Source organism: Myotis nattereri (genome assembly GCF_964212035.1).
Source record: "Myotis nattereri genome assembly, chromosome: 3".
In the NCBI taxonomy this organism is placed as follows: Eukaryota; Metazoa; Chordata; class Mammalia; order Chiroptera; family Vespertilionidae; genus Myotis; species Myotis nattereri.
In genome coordinates, this window is record NC_138077.1 from 54,329,777 (window position 1) to 54,351,234 (window position 21,458).

The window sequence follows — 21,458 nt, forward strand, 5'->3', positions numbered from 1 at the left end:
TTAATGGATCCCAAGTGTCCAAGAATACACCCACATCCTGTAGACTTAGCTAAATCATGCTAACTGACTTCCTGCTATAGGATAAGGTAGGTCAGAGCAGTCTGACAACCACACCAGGCCTGATTCTAGCTTAAGGAAATAAGCCTAAACACACAGGGAGCTTCAGGCACAAGGACTCTCACCTCTGAGTTACTTATAATAGGGGCAGCTGTAAATAACCCCAGTGACCAATGTAATTAAATAAGTTATGGTGGCAGTCTACCCAAAGGAATATTATGCAGTCTTTAAAAATATGTAAATAAAAAGTTTGTACCAACAGAAGGAAATGTATAGGTTCAAAGTTACATAATAAAGTAGGAATTCAAATTTTATCTATGATATGATAGATTAAAACTATGTGCATGAGCTATTTATGGGGAACAGACTAGAAATCTATCAATGTATCAAAAACATTGATGATGTTTTTCTTCTCTCTACTTTTAAAAATATATATTATTATAATTTTTATTGATTTCGGAGAGAAAGGGAGAGGAAGAGAGATATAGAAACATCAATGATGAGAGAGAATCATTGATTGGCTGCCTCCTGAACACTCCCTACTGGAGATCGAGCCCGCAACCTAGGCATGTGCCCCGACTGGGAATCAAACCGTGACCTCCTGGTTCACAGGTCGACACTCAACCACTGAGCCACGCCAGCCGGGCTCCTCTCTATTTTAAGTGTGTCCCATACCTGCTAAAATGAGCATGTATTGCTTTCATAATGGGGAAAACAACCACTAGTAAACTTTATTGTAAAAGACTATTTTAGGCCTGGGCTGGGCTCTCCGTCAGGACCCTGTGTTGGAGATCTCTGCCGGCTGCCATGTCTGAGAGGATAGTCTATCATCGTTCAGTCCCCGTCATGACAACATTTACTGGGTGTTGCCTGGAGAGAGGTTTAGCCTGGGGCAGTGGTTCTGCTTGGCTGCCAGGAGGACTGAAAGGTGACTTAATGAGCATGGGAGGCAGAGCAGCAAAGCAGAGACAGCACTGGGAGCAGGGTTCAAGGCCCGCGGCGGCCACTTACCAGCTGCATGAACGTGAGCACTCCCTTGGTAGAGTGAAGAGTGCTCACTACTTGATTGCCAAGGTCTCTTCCAGTTTTAAAAGCATGTTGAGATTCCGTTTTTCTTTCAAAATTTAAAGAATGAAGCCTAACCATATAACATAGACAGAAAATCTGGGCATCGGGAGTCTGGGTTTTTGACTTAGCACTGTTGTTAACTTCCTGGCCTTCATTTTCTTCTTCTTAACGTTGAGTGAATGGATACATTTAGGTTCCTGGCCTCAAATCAGTACTGTCCCTTGACCCCTGCCTGTGATTCAGGATGGCCCCTCCTTCAGGAAGACCCCATGCTCAGAAGACGTCGCTTTGGTAGGCATTATACCGCCATCTGCCTCAGAGGTAAAATGAGAAGGGAAATGAGATAATGGGTGTGAAAATGCTCTGTACTTCTAGAGAAACACAATCCTGGGAGAATGATGGGGGTCTTTATGTGGCCCAAATGCCATGGCCCTTGCTTTCACCATGGCCTGAAAGCCAAGCCCTCAGGAGCCAACTTCCCTTTTACCACCCGGTGTCCTCGTCTGCAGTGGCACTGCCAGCAGCACATAGCTCCCTCCTGATTAGGGTCAAGCTGCCAGCCTGGCATCAATCCCATTGGTCTTTATCTTTTGCAGTGCCAGAAGTTTGTCTTGCCAAGCAAATCACATACTTCTCAAGGACAGGGACTGTGTGTAGCAGGGCATCAGTGCCACCAGGCCCGCCAGGACCTCACACATCCTGTTGCCCAAAAGTTGAGTGTGGAGCATTGAAAAGAGGTATGCAGATCTAAGTTTGAATCCCAGCTCAGAGGGTCAGTTTCTATATCTGTAAAATAGACATTATCTTTTATTTTTTACTAGAGGCCTGGTGCATGAAATTCATGCATGGGGGATGTGTGTCCCTCAGACCAGTCTGCACCCTCTCCAATCTGGGACCCCTCGAGGGATGTCCGACTGCCCGTTTAGGCCTGATCCTGGTGAGCAGTCAGACATCCCTCTCACAATCCAGGACTGCTGGCTCCCAACTGCTGGCCTGCCTGCCTGCCTGATTGCTCCTAACCACTTCTGCCTGCCAGCCTGATCACCCCCTAACCACTCTTCTGCCAGCCTGATTGACGCTTAACTGCTCCCCTGCCGGCCTGATTTCCCCCAACTGCCCTCCCCTGCTGGCCTGGTCACCCCCAACTGTCCTCTCCTGCTGGCCTGGTCACCCCCAACTGCCCTCCCCTGCTGGCCTGGTCACCCCTAACTGTCCTTCCCTGCCAGCCTGGTCGCCCCCAATTGCCCTCCCCTGCTGGACTGGTCCCTTCCAACTGCCCTCCTCCTCTTGTGTCCACATGGGGTTGGCCATCTTTGACCACATGGGGGCGGTCATCTTGTGTGTTGGAGTGATGGTCAATTTGAATATTACCTCTTTATTAATAGAATTTTTATTTTTTAAAAGAAATTAAAATATTTTTAAATTAAAATATTTTATTTTTTTCTCTTCTTCAAACCCCTGTGTCAAGGGCTGACTTCCAATAGATCGCAGCGAGGGAGCTGCTCTGCTATGTACGAAATCCCGACCCAGAAGCGGGTCGCCTATGAATGGTTTAGCACCAGGTTCCCCATGAACATGAATGTGTGTTGTGTGAAGGAAGAGGGGGCAGCCTCCTTTCTGGCTGCACCCCGTTTCCCAGGACAAAGGGCTCTCCGCACTGGACCCAGTGGGCATCTTCTTTTAAGTGAGTGTTTTAGGATGGGTCCTTCTGGAAGCAGACGCTGAGATGGAGTGAAATGAAAAGGCTTACTGGGGAGTAATACTTATGAAAGGAAAAGGGAGGAGGCAGGAATGGGCAGGGCGGGGGGTTGGGTGAGGGGTGGGAACTGACAAAGTCACAATGTCTCTGCCAACCTCAACGGGGGCTCTGGAGTGAAGACTGCCTGTTAGAGGAGTCCCGTGAGGGTGGAAATAGCCAGCGCCTCGCACCACGGCCTTGCTCAGTCATTGGCCATGGGTCACCCTGAGAAGAGTTGACCCGTGATAGCTGGTATGTGTTGGCTTGATAGCTGAGGCCACTCTGAAGGAGCTAAGAGCTAGAGGCTATCAACTAACCACTCTCCTTGCAACTGGATGCTGAATCCTTTCTTAAAGGTGCATCTCCATTTTTGCCTTCGGGAAATAACACAGTTCGGGGTAGAGTAAGCACTTAGTCCATGTTAATTTCCTTCTTTAGCTTTGGAGCCCGAGAGACCTAGTTTCGAATTCCAGCTTTGTGACTTACTGTGTGACCTGGGCAAGTGTGATCAAGGAAGTTAGCATCCTCCAGTTTCACTTGATCACCCAACCTGGACCATGACTCAGTGATGACGAGAGTACATGTGCATCTCCCTGAACTTCAGTTTCCTTACAGGGTCGTGGGGACAATCACAGGGCCTGATACTCTAGTTACAAGTTTTTCTATTCAAGACTTAATAAATCAGACCAAATAAACGTCTGACTTCCTGCCCCATCTCAGTCTAAATGCTTAAGTGTGACCAGAAGTAACTTTATTAGCATCATGAGGGTCTACCAGGACATATACTATATGGAGGTAAGCAATTGTAGGGGGTCCTCCCAAAATGAAGGCCTCCCACTTTGGTTAGCTTAGGAAAGAAATCTCCCTTTAAGATCTTGACTTTGCTGTCCAGAACTCAAGCTGTGTCTGTTCAAGCCAAGCCTGTGTCTTCCTTCCATGTGAAAAAGTTACAATCTTATCCTTGCTCCAATTTATTTATACCCCAAGTCTAGACTGAGTTCTCTTGCCCCCACCTATGGAATGCCAACTTAAACCTGGGTGAACCAAGTCACATGCAGGCCTAGGAGGTCTCCCCCAGATGGAACTCAGAGAATCTCCTTGTTTCCTCCCCTCTTCCTCACCCTTCTCTGTCTCCATCAGATGCCTTGGGAGGGGAGAAGGAAGAACAAATAGATAAAGAGAGAGGCATTTATCACAGAGACCTAAAAGCATCTGAACTCTAGAAAAGTTGCAAATTGAAACCAAGCTGGGCTCAAAGGGAAACTAAGGCCCTTGCTGCTTTGGCTCAATGGACAGAGCGTTGGCTTGTGGACTGAAGGGTCCCAGGTTCAATTCTGGTCAAGGGCACATGCCCAGGTTTCAGGCTCAATCCCCAGTAGGGAGTGTGCAGGAGGCAGCCAATCAATGATTCTCTCTCATCATTGATGTTTCTCTCTCTCTCTTTCTCCTTTTCCCTTCCTCTCTGAAATCAATAAAAATATATTTAAAACACTGCTGTGTTACATTCAGTTAAAAAGAAAGTGGGGGGGGGGGACTAAGAAGGGAAATGGAGGGGGCGGGGTAGGAGAACATAAATTAGATTTGTACATGACAATGTCATAAAACCCAGAGGGGACACAGGGAAGACCCTGGTATGCAGATGGGTCAGGACATTTTGTTCCAGACTCTGCTTCCTCCTGCTTCCTGGCTTCCCTCGTTGGTTTCTACCTGTCAGTATGAAATGAGGAGCCACGTGCCCTCTACATGTGTCTTAACATTTTACCACTTAGCACTTTAACGTTTATGAGCTCTTTCTAGTCTCACAACTTTTTGGGTAGGTGCTATTTGACACAGACTCTTTGCTTGACCAAACTTTAGACAAGCTCCAGCACCTTCTCTGAGGTCCATCTGTGCACTTATTTGTAAAATCCAGTTTTAGCAAGAACCCTGCTAAGTCAGTTTAGCAGGAGTGTCCTCTCCTCAATATCTGATCACCCACGTTGTCTGATCAGGTTCCTCATCTTCCCCCATTCCCCAGACAAAGTCTGATCGCTCTGACTTGTCATCAGCAAAAAATCCTGTTAGGTTGGTTTATCCAGAATCCCCTTCCCCCTGATGTTTCTTCCTCTTAGTAATTTTTTATTCACTGGCTCCTACCGTGCTCCTTGGCTATAAATTCCTGCTTGCTCAAGCTGTATTCGGAGTTGAGCCCGGTTCTATACTGAGGTCCCTTTTCTCCTACTGCAATAGTCCTGACTATAATTTCCCCATGATAATAGTCCTGAATAGTTTTTACCACAATGACTACTATCCAGCCCTGGCTTCTTTTTTTTTTTTTTAAATATATATTACCCCTTTTTTTATAAATGAGGAAAGCAAAGCTCAAAAAGGCTGTGACTTGCCCGGCTGGCGTGGCTCAGTGGTTGAGTGTTGACCTATAAATCAGGAGGTCATCGTTCAATTCCTGGTCAGGGCACATGCCCGATTTGTGGGCTCAATCCCAGTGTGGGGCATGCAGGAGGCAGCTGACCAATGATTCTCGCTCATCATTGATGTTTCTATTTCTCTCTCCCTCTCCCTTCCTCTCTGAAATCAATAAAAATATATTTTAAAAAAGAGGTTTTGACTTGCCTTGGGTGGTGGAGCCCACGTACCCTGGGTTGGAGTCTTGGCCACCACAATAGCCTCTGGAGAACGCTCTGTGCCTCTGGCCTTCCTTGTATTGAAAAGTGGGAGGTTATCTGTGCTGGGTCAACAAGATGTCCCACTCTTACTTTAGTTTAACCTGAGATGCTTTCTTCCTCCTCTTCTGTAGACGGGAAACTCTAGTGCAGAGTGCCACCAAACAAAACACACAGCAACTTAATAGAACTCATGAGCAAGAACTGATATATATATATATCAACTCCGAATACAGCTTGAGCAAGCAGGAATTTATAGCCAAGGAGCACGGTAGGAGCCAGTGAATAAAAAATTACTAAGAGGAAGAAACATCAGGGGGAAGGGGATTCTGGATAAACCAGAATCCCCTTAATATATATATTAAGAAGGCCAAGTTGGGCCTTGGCATCTCTGAAAGTTCTCTTCAGTGATATCCTCCTATGTTGTCCAGGTGCCTAAAATCCCTCTTTACCTTTGTGAGTTTCCTGCTCCCAGGAAAGAAAAGATCAGCTCGCCCATGCAGAGGCGGAGGGACTGCTGGGGGGGGACCATGCTCCTTCTCTGTAGTATCTGCTTTATAGCTGCAAGGTCCAGCCTTTGGGCCTCAGCTGTTCTTGGACTTCTAGCTTCAGAAAGCAAGTAGCCAACAGGGTGGGGTCTTCATGGGTCCCCTGTGATGGCACCACAGTGTCAGGCATCTACCTCTCCTTGGGCAAGGCTAGTTTTGCCTGGGAATGTGGAAACGTCGATTCCTCTTCCTGGACTTCATGGTGTCTGAGAGCCTGAGCTCCCTGCTCTGGGACCAATCACTCACAGACCCCACACTCAGAATCAAGTCCGGCGGAACCAGAAGCTTCTCACTGGGCAAAGGGTGGGGGGAGGCCTCCGTTGTTTTCCTTTGCAGAGCTACACCACCTGCCTTCTCTCACCTTCAGAACTCTGTTCGGCACACCCTGTCTGGGGTTCTATCCCTTCTTGGTGCCTGTGAATCCCAAAAGGTCAAAATGAGGTGACCTGAGCTTCAACATCTCCATTAGTACCCTCACTTCCTCATGGGGTCACAATTCCTTCTTCCCAGTTCTAACCTCCATCCCACTACCCATCCCAGATGCCTCAAGCTACTTCCCCAAGTTGCCATGGGCTCTCCAGACCCTCTCTCTTCTTATCTCAAGAAATCCACTATCTGGCCAAGGTCTACCATATGCTTGGCACCGAGCAGATATTCTAAGCCCAACACTCCTTCCCCCAAGTCTCATACAGGGTATTTCTGAGTCCTACCTCTCACCTCGATTTGTTCCCCCCACTCCCCATGTTCCTTAGGGTCTCCTCAAATCTCACTCTTTCTGTTACTCATGCAGCCCTGAACTCACCCCTGCTTGGCCCCTTTCTTTCTCATTCTCCCCTGCCTTCTCCTGGGATGACCCAGCTCCAGCAGTACAGGGGCAGCCCCTGGGGAGGCAGGAGAGAGCCCAGGATCTCAGGCCAGAGGGGGGCCATTCATTTCCAGTGTTCCCTGGTTTCTAGTCCCTCCCATCCCCTCCCATCCCTCCTCCTACTTGGCTCAGGCTGACGAGGAGAAGAGCAATGACTGTATAGGGTGTTTTTTTTTCCTGGTGGGGGAAGGGAGTGGAGATTGAGGACAGAAAAGACTGGGCAAGGATGATTGGCGTGGGGCCCCACCTTCTTTTGTTCTCTTTCCCGGGTACTCTGGCCCCTCCGGGAAATACACCTGTTTCAGGCAGGCAGCCAGTGGGGACAGGTTCACCTCTGCTTCTCACAGCATTGCTCCACGCTCAGTCCCCGGGGAGCCCGAAGGACTTTCTCTGGAGCCATGAGGGGGACTCATTGGAGGAGGGTCCCCTGGGTATTCCTGAGCTGCTTATGTTCCTGCCTCCTTTGGCCAGTGGTCATGGGTAAGTGATGCACCTGGGGCAGCTTTCTGGGGGCTGAGAGGTCACCAGGGAAGCCGGAGCATGTCATGGGGTGGGGGAGAGAGAGAGAGAGGTGTAAATGCTAGAGAGACAGAGAAAAGAGAAGATAGACACAGAGAGAAGGAAGATATCTGAGGGTCAGGAGTTCCCTGGTTTGGGGAAACCCACTGGGAGAACTGGCACTTATTTTGTGGAGAGAAAAAGACAGGTAGGCAGAACTATAGAAAGATGAAGAGAGAGTTGAAGAGAGAGATTGACAGAGAGAAAAAAACCCACATGAGAACTAAGTGACAGAATCAGAAGAAAAATTTCTATAATTATGTAGAGACAGATGAAAAGACAGATGAGAAACAAATGAATCAAAACAGACACACAGAGGGGAGAAACATCAGAGGAGACAGGCAGAACTGAACGGCAGAGGCAGGCTGGCGGGAGAAACAAGCGGGAACGGGAGGGCAGCTGACATGAGGGCACTCAGCCTTTTGCCTCTGACCTTGGCTTTAAACGCTTCTTCCTGGGCTAATGTCCTTAGGGGAGGGCTTTCGCCCTGGTGCTGGCCTTGGCCTCCCCCACGCCCCTCTGTATATGGAGCTGGAGTCGGGTGGAAGCAAGGCCTGTTGATGATGTTCCCTGACCTCTCCCCACCACCTTCCAAGCTGCCCCATCTGCCCTAGGACCAGGTTTTATTCTGTATTTCTGGATGTCTGAGTCTTCTGAGAGGATCTGGGGCCCAGGAGATTGTGAGGGGCCAGGAACCCAAACCAAAGAGAGGATCACAGCGCCTTCTCCTGCTCAATAAGGCTGGGGAGGCTCTCACTAAGAAATCTTTTCATGGGTAGTGGGTTGGAAGGAACAGGCTCTCTTACAGATAACAAGAGACACAATGCTGGTGAAGGGAATGGTCTGCCTTCTTCACAATGTTTAAAGGCTTGGCTAAGAGCGAATGAAACAACCACCACCTCCCCAACCCCTCCCCAACCAGGGCTCCCTTCCCCCGACTCATCACACAAGAAGGAACCTTTAGAGCCAGGCCACTTGGCTTGTCCTGGGTCTTGTCCTGGGAATAAGATAGAGGGATGTGAAGAAGGCGTGTCCGTGGGGGTCCTGACCGTGGGCAATGGGGAGAAGCTGGCTTGGAGTTAGGCATTTGGGGGCCCAGATTTGGTTTTGCCACGAACTGATCTGGTCCCTGTGACTAGGTCCTAGTGTGTCTCTCTCCAGGTCTCAGTTCCTCGATATAAAAGTGGAGTGGTGAATGGCGTGGCCTGCAGATTCCTAAGCTCTTAAGTTTTGATTTTCTGTGATTTAAAGTCAGTACAAAAAGTGTTTGGTACCAGCTCCGCACATGGCCCTGTGTTAGAGTCCTCAAGCTCAGGAAGAGCCAGGAAGTCTGTGGAGAGGAGCCTAAAGGGGCAAGAACTGGGGTGGGAGTGGAGAGGGAAAGCGAGGTGGGGAGCGATGGGCTGTGAGGGATTGAAGGACCATGAAGGTGAAAGGGAGTCCCTGTGATAACCCTGGAGAAGGGCAGGGATGCCCTGGAGTCCTGAGTCCTGTGCTTTATCGAGGGGACAGAATGGAGAAGGGCCAGGAAAGGTGGTGGCTGTGGGTTGGGAGGTGGCATCCCAAGCATCTGATTGGGAATCAGGAGGATTTTGGAGGAGAAAGTAGTCTCCGCAGAATGGGCAGTTAGCCTCCCATATCTTCTCGTGGGAGCTTCTGGGAGAGTGGAAACTGGTTGGTACCATTTTCTTGGATGCCCGAGGAGGCTCATGAGTGACCTGCCTATATCTGAATCTAGGATCTGTTTCCACACTTGCTTGCTGCCAACACCCTTGTCCAGCCACCCCTGGAGCAGGCATCAGAGCCTCTGCCCAGGCCAGAGGGAGAAACCACAAAAGTGTCACAGTGGTAAGGGCTTCCTTAAGGAAAAGCCCCGGATCTTGAATGTGAAAGGAGGAAAGGAGGTGAAAAAGGTGGGCTGGGCAGGGGGCCAACTGGAATTCAGTGGCTCCTGGTAGGAATGACTCAGAAGGAAGCCTGGTACCCCTGATTCCATGCCCTGCAGTAAAAAAACGGGGTCAAAATAAGCCTCAGGCTATGAGTGGCCCAGTAACCAAGGGGACACCACCCTGTGGGGGCCACAGGGATGTTATGGGACTGTAGCAAGGGCAGGACAGGGGAATTCCCTGATCACAGAGGGCCCCAGAGGGAAGGGTCTCCTGTTCTGCCTCTCAGAGGACCTCCAATCTGTTTGTTGGTCTGGGAGAGACCTACCCAACTTGCCACCAAGGGAACCAAAACCCTCCACAGGCCGTCTTCCCCTTCATCTACTCCCTCCCCTCCAGAAGCTCTCACTGGTCTTGGGGACATCCAAAAGGAGTGAGTTTCTGAACAAGAGGTCCTGTCAAGAAAATCAATCCAGCCGAAACTGGTTTGGCTCAGTGGATAGAGCGCTGGCCTGCGGACTGAAAGGTCCCAGGTTCGATTCCAGTCAAGGGCATGTACCTGGGTTGCAGGCACATCCCCAGTAGGAGGTGTGCAGGAGGCGGCTGATCGATGTTTCTCTCTCATCGATGTTTCTAACTCTCTTTCTCTCTCCCTTCCTCTCTGTAAAAAATCAATAAAATATATTTTTTAAAAAAAAAGAAAAAGAAAATCAATCCAATTTAGGCCAATTGTTTAGCAATATGTACAGTGAAGAGCAGGAATTTCAAATCAGAAGGCCCCATGTCAGGGTTGCCACTTAGCAGCCCAGGGAACATGAGAAAAGTCCCTTCAATTCAGTGTTTGCATTGGCAAGATGAGTCAAATGGGAAGAGACTATTTCACTGGCTCGTGGAGAGGATAAAACGAGGTAGTATTTGGTGTAAATGGAAGAGCCATGAAATCTTGTTTGAGACAGGAACCACTCCGTTCTAGAGTTGGGAGATTAGGGGTGAGGAGGGTGATGGAGCCGGGAACGGAATGGGCACCTGTGTTGGCTCAGAGGCATTTTCTTTCGTCCAAGAATCCTTGAACCTTTGAAAACAAACCCTGTCCTTCCTGTGGGGTTGCCAGGGCCAGCGTGGTTTGTTCAGAAGGTGGCTTATCTTACGCTCGGACTGAATGCCAGCTCTGCCACCAGTCGGAGGCCCCGCTCTGGCTGACACCGGTGCCTCACGGTTCCTTGGCTGGCAATCTCCTCCACGCCCTTGGTTTCTGGGCACAGCTCCGGAGGCAGAGGCTGTGCTGGCGGTGTTTTACAGGCGAGCGATATCTATCTTCATTGCCAGGGGAGGCCAAGAAGCGGTTAGCCTTTTATGTGCTCAAACAAGTGGTTTGCTTCTGTGCCCTCTGGTTTCGTGAAACTGCTGAACATTCCAGATAGGCACGTAATGTAGCTCTTAGAGCCGCTTCTCCGAAGACCAGGACTGAAGACGTTGTAGGCTGTCTCTCTTACTAGTTCCAGACTTTTGCCTCTATAGTTCATCTTCCTTCCTACTAAGCTGGACTCATGGAAAGCAGATACTTAGTCATCATTGCATCGCCCCCGCACCCCAGCACAGCGCTGCGGACTGAATTTGATGTGAACCCAGGTTATTGGCTCTTCGTAGAAGCTGAAATACTAAAGATTTTCTGTGAGACTCTAACCAGGCCCCGGAGCTGGGCACCTGTGCTTGTGCCTGTGGCCTCTGTAGCCTTGGCCTTGCTCGCGCAGAGGGCACTGGCTTGTGCTGCAGGCAGCTCCCTTCTTCACGTGTGCGTTTTAAAGGTCTACACAGACATCTGCTCTCTACATCGATACCCCAACTCAAGTTGCAGCTTGAGTTCTAAAAGTGCTGTTGATAGTGGGTTTGGAGGAATTCAGAATAGGGAAGCATTTGGAGTTATTTACTTGCTGAACTTCTACTTGTGCCAAGCGTTTTGGACACAAAGATGAGTAAGTTATGGTTCCTACCTCCAAAGCTTGTTTAAGGTCACACAGCCCATAAAAAGGGCACCTGGGACTACAACCCAGTGTTCTCATTCCTCATTCCCTGGGTTTGCACTGCAGCTCACAACCCTTGACAAACACACCTCCACAGCAGCCCAGCCCATCCGTGAACAGAAGCATGCACAACCCCTGCTGAGATATTCATCCATCATTCATTCATCCATGCACTTGCTAATTAAACTATTACTGAAGCAGTGCCTACCATGTAGCTGACATTGTGCTAGGGCAGTACTGCATGTGCACAGTGAGGAATGGGACAGGGCCCAGCCTCTTGTAGCTAAGCTCTAGCATACAGTGCGACATAAAATAATGACAGAAAAATTCCCAGCTACAAATGTAGTGTGATAAGTATTATGATAGTGTTGTAAGTACTGAATGAATATTATGGTGAGAGTAAAATAAGGAGACTTTGTTTAGATGAGTGAGTCTAGGAAGGCCTCTCTGAGGAAGTGTGGTGCATATGAGCTGAGTCCTGAAGGCTGAGTAGGAAGCCAGAGGGAGGGGTGGGCACTGGGGGCGGGAAAGCCTGAGCCAGGCAGGGGAAGAGAGGCTGAGTCCAAAATGAAGCTGACCCTTTAGAGGACTTGAAAGAGGTAGGCAGGTGCTAGATCCTGCAGGGCCTTGTAAGCCATGGAGTGGGTGGTGGATTTTAAGGAACTAAAATGGGCAGTGATGGGCTTTAGGTAAAGGAGTCTCATGATTGGATTTGAACCTTGGAATAATCGCTTTGGATCCTGTTGGGAAAACAGATTGGAAGAGGGCCAGGGTGATATGGGAGACCAGATAGGAGACGGCTGCAGGAATTCAGACAGAAGATGCTGTGGTTTGGCCTGGTGGTAGCAGTGGGGATCTGCGAAGGGAAGGGATGAGTGTGAAAACAATAGTAAATGGAAACTCTGTCCTCATAAGGACACAGTCACAAGGATTGCTGCCTTTGCCAGGATTCCTGAAGTTTGTAGAGACCAAGGTAATAGGCAGCACAGAGTGCCATTTATTGAGCTTAGGTATGTAGCTAAGCACTTTGCATACATTACCCAATTGGTATTGGCATTAGCTACCATCATCCCACTTTTTATAGATAAAGACCCCAAGCTCAGAGAGATCACATAACTGGCCCAAGTCACACAGCTAATGTTGGTCAGTTTGACTCTAGGACCCATGCTCTTAACCACTCCATGGTCTGTTAATTGTCCATCTCAACCTCAGAAAGGGCCTCGTTAGGGGGTGTCAGAAGAACCATGTGTGTCGGGAATCACCAAACCACAACAGTTACTACAACATAGCTTTCCTGCTTCATTCCCTTCTCCCCAGGTCAAAGTCCAGCTGAGCTGTGTTCTGAGGAAACTGGGGTATCAGAAAAGTCACTTACATCGTTACAGCTTTCTCACGTATCCCTTATTAGTAAATGGAGCCACCTCCTTTGAGCTGCCCTCAAAAATTAGGTCAATAACATTGAGGAAAACAATTTAGAATCCACCCTGCACGGTTGGCGCCAAGGCAAGAACCTTATCTCTTTTTGCCAACTACACCACTGAAGTCACACTCCAAACAATGCCTCCTGACCAGACATTGCTTTACCTTCGATATCACCACAGGTCATTTGACCTAATTTCTCCCAGCATGTGGTGTGATAAGCACCACGGTTGCCCCTGGTGATAACCCTGGAAGCTCCAGAACCAAGCCAACAGCATCAAAACCCAGCTTTGATTATATGCTCACCAGCACAGGTCCAACTTGCTTTTCCCCCAATGCCTTCCTCTCCTCAAAAGTTCAATCTCCAGCCTCCACCATCTTGGTTTTGGAGCTCATCTCTCTCTGGCTCCATCCAAGGCAGGCACACACCCTCCTAACCTAGAGTTGCCCCCAGGAGTTTGGCGATTCTGCAGCAGTGCTGGTCACACCTCCCAGGCTCCACCCATCATGTTAGGTTCCTCCTAGCTCCAGCACCACTGTGGCAGTCAAAGGAGAAACAGGTGTAACCTCAATCTCACTGGTATTGGCATTATCTACCATCATCAGCTGAAGGAACCAATGACTAGGAGATGGGGAAGGGATGTCTTCATTTATTCAACAGATGTCTGTGAAGTAATTCCTGTGTTCCAGCCACTGTTCCAGGTGCTGGCGATATCATGGGATCAGTTATCCTAAGGCAGTGGTCGACAAACTCATTAGTCAACAGAGCCAAATATCAACAGTACAATGATTGAAATTTCTTTTGAGAGCCAAATTTTTTAAACTTAAACTATATAGGTAGGTACATTGTTATTAACTTAATTAGGGTACTCCTAAGCTGGCCTTTGCTACAAACGTCCTCAGTCTGGTTGAGTTACCTTCACTGAGGTCGACCCCTTCCAACTCTCCCATCCACATTCATCTTGTATACTTGTTTTGTCTATCTCCTTTCGTTCATCCTCTCTATGTCCAAACCATCTCAACATACCTTTCTCAATCCTTGACACTACATCTTCTTTCACTCCACAACGTTCCCTAAAATTAACTTAATAAACTTTACTTAAAGTTTTAAGTCAACTTCGCACTGTACATGCATGCCCGCACATGGTATTTTGTGGAAGAGCCACACTCAAGGGGCCAAAGAGCCGCATGTGGCTCGCGAGCTGTGGTTTGCCTACCACTGTCCTAAGGGCATTTTGAGGTAGCATTTTTCCTCTTCTTGAGTTCTAAGAACAATGGAGGAAAAATACCCAGTAGTCACAGCGCTGGTCAGTTTCTGTTTCCTCTAAGATGGGAACACAAACCCTGACCACAGAGGGGCAGAATCCTGAAGCCACCCACAGCCCAGGAACCTCTCAGACATGTCAGTCTTAGGACACCAAGAGTTTCTGAGGGAATGACAGAATCTTCATCCTTGATCCTGGGAAGTGAAGATTTGTGTGTGAGCAACAGTTTGCACAACCTGCTTCCTCCTCCGTGACAGGGCCTGAGATCGCATCCCGACTTGATGAGGGGGGGTGGTTTGGGGGGGGGGGAGGGGTTGGCTGTGCCAATCCTGAAGCTGAGACACACAAATGGCTCAGGGCTCTCTACACAGGGCAGCGAGGCTGGTGGTTCTGCCTCCCCCTCCAACTTCACACCTTTCAGGACACCTGCTGAAGAGTCCATGTTCTCTTCAAAGCTATCCTTGCAGTTAGGTGCTTTCCTTGGCTCTATACTGCCCTAGGCACAGCCTGGCAAAGAGCCTCACCAATCAAGAAATAACAGCAGAAAAGTGAAACTTTGTGGGTGATGTGGCTAATGGGTACCTGGAATAGCTCAAGACAAACAGACCAGGCACTAAGAACAAGCCTCTGCCCACAACATAATCATGCATGACACAGGCTTTGTTTTCTCTGCAGGGAGTGACTGCACCACTCTGTGGCAATGTTATCTCCCCCATCATCACCATTTCTGCCACCACTCCTTTATCTAAGTCAACAACACACCCACTGTCTCCTCATACCTGTGGAGTCACCAGAGGGCTACACAGGAGACATGCTGCCTATTGGCACCATCACCCTTGTCATCCTGCAGCCGTGAGAGCATTAGGACAACTGTTGGACATCTCCCACCAGACACAGTTCAAGGGATAAGAGCTGAGTGACTTCAGTGGTAGCAGAGAAATCCATGGAGGACCTCAAGGCTCAGAGTGAGGAATGCCACATCTCAGTGCCAGCTCCGGGGCCCTCACTGTCCCTGAGAGAACTTCTTAAAAACTACCCATCTTAGGTGATGTCACACATGTCTGCTGACAATATTCTTATCACTCCAAGGGGTCAACACCCATCACAACTCACTCTGACATCATCACAGAAAGGAAGCCACTAGGAAAATTGGCAGAAATAGCCTGGTGTCACATCGTTTGATCCTGAAAATGTGCCCCCAGACTCAGACCGCTGAGCATGTGGCAGGCCAAGAACCCAGGGCAGGTCGGTCACCATTTCTCCATTTCTTACGTCAGCTCTTTTGAGGTAGGGTTAGAAGAACCCAGCTGTGGAGAGGCCATGCATTCGATGACTGTCCCACAGCTGAGCCACCGCTCACAACTTCCAAGTCTTTACTCTTGCCTTTGAGCCCCAGCCCTGTCATTTACAAGCTATGTAATGTTGGACAAGTCACTTAACCTCTTGAAATCTCAGTTTTCCACACCTGTTCAATGGGGGTACTATTAACTAAGAGAAACTATAGCAACCTATACAAATATGCGTTATCAATATTTGTATGTACCTAGTGAGAGAAGTACAAAGAAACCCGTATTCTCAACTGTATGAGTCATTAATCACAAGTCAATTGATACACAAGAACTCAAAGTGAAGGTTACGTCTTCCACGGAAACTGCCTATGGGGTAGAAATGCCTTGATAATGAGCATTCCTCATTACAGAAACGTCCTACAGTGCAAACAGACCTATTGACGAGACTCTTACACACTTCTCAGCCACAACCAGAGGAAGGTGAGCCGGCTGCAAATGGCCTCCCTCTGAGGACACATGCTTCAGGACTCTGGGTTTTGTGTTTTTTTTAAATATATTTTATTGATTTTTTACAGAGAGGAAGGGAGAGAGATAGAGAGTTAGAAACATTGATGAGAGAGAAACATCAATCAGCTGCCTCCTACACACCCCCTACTGGGGATGTGCCCGCAACCAAGGTACATGCCCTTGACCGGAATCGAACCTGGGACCTTTCAGTCCGAAGGCCGACGCTCTATCCACTGAGCCAAACCGGTTTTGGCAGGACTCTGGTTTGTTTGTTTTTTATCACAGTTGTGAGAGGATTACAGGAACAGTTCCAGTCATCATTCTCTATGGCTCTAGTAAGGCAACTAGACCCATGCCCTAAGGATCCAAGCCTCTGTATTCCAGGGCAGCCAATAGGCATTTTCTACAGCAATCTCTGCTAAGGAGGTGATATACGAAACTCTTTTTCCTGGTTCCATAGCTAAAGAACAATTCAGCAGTGGTGTGTTGGAAGCTAAGAGTCAAGGTAGGGAATGGGGGAGTCAGGAGGAGCAGTTAAGAGGCTGTGGCAATAGTTAGAGTAATGAGCCCTGGCCAGTGTGGCTCAGTAGGTTGTAGCATTGTCCCATACACTGAAAGGTTGTGGGTTTGGCCCCTGGTTAGGACACATACCTGGGGTTCAATCCCAGGTCGAGGTTCGTGCAGGAGGCAACCATTCGATGCTTCTCTCTATTTCTCTCCCTTCCTCTCTCTCAAATCAATAAGCATGTCAACAAAAAGTTAGAGTAATGAGGGTAACACAAGAGCCCAAGAGACCATGATGGGAGAAATAATTTGGAGGAATAATAGTTGCTGCCAAACTATGATGTTGGGGATAAGGAAGAGGGAGGAATCAATGATGACTCAGGGGTTTCTGGCCCTAATACCTGGGGGACTGACATTACCAGTTAGGAAATCACTGGAAAGGTGAGTCTGGAAAATGAGTGTGAAGTCAGGATAATATTACAGATTTGTAAGGCATGAAAGTAGATGTAATTTAACCAGAAAAAAAAGGTGTAGAAGGAGAGGGAAAGGACTGGAGATGGTACCCAGAAGACTGACTTCATCTGTGGGATGAGAAGAAAAGAGAAGTGGCAAAGAAACAGGAGGAAAAGGGAAGGTGTTGGGTGGAGAATTGTCCAGCTTTAGCGGGGGCAAGACTGTGCAAATATCAAGGAATACTGTTCAAGGAGAGAATATTGAGGTAGTTGCTCAATAAATATTTGTTGAATGAATGAATGAATGAATGATGCCAAGTTTCAGAGCTACTAATGGGAACTGAGGAGAAAATTGTTTTTGGTGATTAGGAAGACATTTTTTTGGGTAACTTTTGAGGCAAGTGTTTTCAGTGAGGTGATTCAATTTGCGGGTACATTTTGAGAAGTAGAAGATGAAAAAGGGGATACTCATGGTTGAAACAAAGATGGGGATAAGGAGGACACAAGACAGATGAAAAGGCTTTTATTTTAGGTTAAGAAAGACCTAAATGTGATTTCCAGTGGAAGAGAAGGAACAATGCAGAAAGAGACTCATTGACAGAGAGAAATGATGGACTACACCATCCAAGGACGGGGGAGGGAATCAGACAGGACACTGTGTGTGTGTGTGCGTGTGTGTGTGTGTGTGTGTGTGTACAGCCTTTCAGTGGAGACTGAGCCTCTCTTTTGGTGTGGGATAGGGGGCCTGGTGAAGACAGAGACATTTCCTGATATAGAAGATTCTAGGACATCAAAGGAAATGAAGTAAGGTGGCTTTGGTCTTTTCAGTGAAGTAGAAGTTGAAGTATCATAGAGAAAGGAGAGAGAAGAGAAGAGAATCTGTTTCTCTCAGATATCAATTTGTCACAGTCAAAAGCTTAGCTCTGTTCTGCAAATATGTTATGAATTTGGCCAAGGGGAGACCAACAAGCGTTGGCTGTCTAACACTGATGGAAACTGGGTAGCCTGGCTTGCATTTTGGTAAACGATGAAGTTCAGTTTGTTCCAGAAAAGCTGGAGCCCCCTCCCTCCATGGTTTACTGGCCTACGAATAACCTAGTCAAGCTTAGTAGAGTGGGTTAACTGCGAACTGTTTCCATAAATAGCCGAACAATCTGTTGAAGGAGTGGCTTGAGAGGTATTATTTAAATGGTGATGAAAGACAAATACAACACTGTAGTTTTGCTGTAACTAACACTAATCTCTTCCCTCTAGCAACAAGCCCAACAGATTTAGAGACTTGTTAAAACTGCACCTACTCCCCTTCTTACACAATAAAACTGTCATAGACAGGAAGTGGCCCACCTTGCTACTCCCTAGAGAAGCATCTAATCAACTCAGCCCAGGACTAGCAAGTTCTTTAAATAAAGATTCAAAAGACAGACACAGCCCTGTTTGACAAGATTTAAGATTTGTATTACCAAGCAAATATTTTTTTCAAAGGGGAAGGATCTTTGGAACAGGTACACTCTCATATAATGCGAATGGGACTGTAGACTGGCATGACATTTCTGCAAAGAAATTTAGCAATGTGTATTAAGGGCATGAAAATTTTTATGACAGCATTAACCAGAATTCTACTTATGTTAAGAAAATGAGCTGAACTAATAAAAACAAAACAAAATCTTATACACAAAGGTAGTCATCAAAGCTTCTCGTATAATAGAGACACATTGAAAATAGTAAGTTAATTATAGGCTATTCTTATGATGAATATTATTTAATGTATAAAGGTGATGTCCAATGTTCCAGAAGGGGCATGGGCACATCCGTGCGCGTGCAGGCACACACGCACACACACACACACACACACACATCACAAGCATACTAGCAACACAATAGAACAAGTATAAAGTAAATTTTATTAAAGAAAGGCAAGCAAAGAAGCAGTATAGTGCACAATCCCCAAGCTCTCATTAGGCCACAGAGAGGTGATTACAGTTGGACACACTCAGGGAAGTGCTCCAGGACTGAGACCTGTGCTGCTGGGGGATGGGAATGGCAACAATGAAAGGATTTGGGTGGAGGACATGGCTTTGCTGTAAAAGGGGTCCTCCAGAGCCCAGCAAGGGGAGTTATTTACATGCAACACCCAAGATCTTGCTGTTGGGCTTAGCTGGTCCAGTCCCCTGGACCCAGCTCCTCCATGTGTCCAAAAAGGGAAAGAGACAAAAAACTACCATCCAAGAGTTGTCTATCCTCAGGCTATGTTTACAAAAAATAAAAACATGAAGAAATGCTCATGATATCAGGTAAAATTTAAAAACAGGGTATTAAGTTATAAATACTGGGTAAGTTAAACTATATTTTTAAAGCATAGAAAAAATCCTAGAAAGACATAAAAACAATGTAGTTGTCTGGGTAGGGAGATTACACGTTTGGCCTCTCAATTATCTATTTTGCAATTTGTATTTAATGAGTATGTCTTCCTTAATATATTTCATGGCATATAATCTTTTTAATATGCTGCAGAACCTGATTTGTTGCTATTTTATTGAGCACTTTTGCATTAATTCATAAGGAATGTTGGTCATAGTGGAAAGTATACTACTAGTGGGTTGGTTTTTTTTTTATAGTGTCTTTGCCTGGATTTGGTATCAGGATAATGCTGGCCTAAGAAAATGAGTTAGGAGGTGTTCCTTCCTCTTCAATTTATTGGGGAAGTATGAGAAGAATGGTGTTAGCTCTTGTTCAAATGTTTGGTAGAATTCACCAGTGAATTCATTAGGTTCAGGGCTTTTCTTTGTTGGGAATATTTTGATTGCCGATTCAATCTCTTTACAAGTTATAGGTTTATTCAGACTTTCTATTTCTTCTTGATTTAGTCTTAATAGGTTTTGTGTTTCTAAAACAAACATTGACCATTTTATCTAGATTATCCAATTTGTTGGTGTATAATCGTTCAGAGTACTATCTTATAATCCTTTATATTTCTGTAGAATTGTTAGTATGTCTCCTTTCATTTCTGATTTTAGTAATTTGGGTCTTCTCTCTTTTTTTTCTTATTTCATCTAGCTAAAATTTTGTCTTTTTGTTGATATTTTTTTAAAAAATAGGACTAGCTGGTTTTGCTCAGTGGATAGAGCATTGACCTGCGAACTGAAGGGTCCCAGGTTCGATTCTGGTCAAGGGCACATGCCTGAGTTGCGGGCTCAATCCCCAGTGGGGGGCATGCAGGAGGCAGTTGATCAACGATTCTCTCTCATCATTGATGTTTTTCTCTCTCCCTCTTCCACTCTGAACTCAATAAAAATATATTTTTAAAAAATAACTTATGGTTTCATTGATTTTCTCTATTGCTTTTCTATTCTCTATTTCATTTATCTCTGCTCTAATCTTTATTATTTCCTTCCTTCTGCTTGATTTAAGTTTAGTTTGTTCTTTTTCTAGTTCCTTAAGTTGTAAAGTTAGGTTAATTATTAATATTTCCTTCCTTCTTCTTCTTTTTTTAATCTTCACCTGAGGATATGTTTTATTGATATATATTGATATTTTTTAAGAGAGAGGGGTAAGGAGAGAGAGCAAGTGAGAGAGAGAGAGAGAGAGAGAGAGAGAGAGAGAGAGAGAGAGATGGATTGGTTGCTTCCATTATGCTCCCCAACTGGTGATCGAACCTGTAACCTAGGCATGTGCCCTGACCAGGAATGGAACCCACGATCTTTTGGTGTATGGGACTACACTTCAACCAAGTCACACCAGCCACGGCCTTCCTTCTTTTCTTTTCTTCTTCTTTTTTTTCTTAATTAACCTTGCCAGGGGGTTGTCTATTTTTTCTTTAAAAAAACAGTTTTTGACTTTACTGACTTTATTTTCAATTGTTTCTGTATCATTAAATTCTTTCCTTTTCTTAATCATACTAGAGGCCCAGTGCACAAAATTCGTGCACGGGTAGAGTCCCTAGGCCTGGCCAGCAATCAGGGCCGATCCAGGCCTTCAGCTGCCGGCCGGAGCCTCCCTTCCCCAGCTGCCAGCCGCTAGCTGGGGCCTTCTTTCATTCTGCGCTGCCCCTGGTGGTCAGCGCATGTCATAATGAGTGATCAAACTCTGGTCTCCTGGTCAAACTCCCAAGGGGACAATTTACACATTAGGCTTTTATATATATAGATCCTTCATTCATCTTTCTTTTCCTTATTTCTTCCTGATGTTTCTAGTTCACCTTTTCACTGAGGGTTCCAGCTTTATGCAGAAAATATTCAATTTACAGTGTCCTGACTTAAGATCACTGTCTTCTTTCCCCATACAGCGTTAAAACTCAAAACACTAGATCTCAGAAAACTGCAAATTTCATAAACGCACTAACTTACCATCTTAGTTTTCAATTCCTTCAGCCCAGAGTGTTGCCCTTCCCTTCTTCTGATCTCAGCTCTGCATTTATAAAACACGTATTGCACATTATCTGGCATTTGCAGGTTTTGTAGTTAAAGGCTTATCTCTTCTGCCACATTGCTGGAAATGGAGCTGTATTACTTTTATAAACAAACAAACAAACAAAATCTTTACTTACAAAATTGGACTGGGCTCTCAAGAAACTTTTGCTGCTGATGTTGATTTTTACAGAGGTGATGCAGGCTCTGAAAGATGC

At 46.5% G+C, this 21,458-nt stretch overlaps 1 protein-coding gene across 1 annotated transcript in view; it reads left to right on the forward strand.

The window, feature by feature from the left end:
* Positions 1-7,334: 7,334 nt before the first annotated feature.
* MUC4 (mucin 4, cell surface associated) overlaps positions 7,335-21,458 on the forward strand; it is a gene marked incomplete at its 5' end in the record, with an annotated part of 68,523 nt that continues 54,399 nt past the window's right edge. Inside the window, one exon of the mRNA XM_081085977.1 lies at positions 7,335-7,416. Coding sequence (XP_080942103.1) covers positions 7,335-7,416 — 82 coding nt within the window. The remainder of the gene's footprint in view (positions 7,417-21,458) is intronic.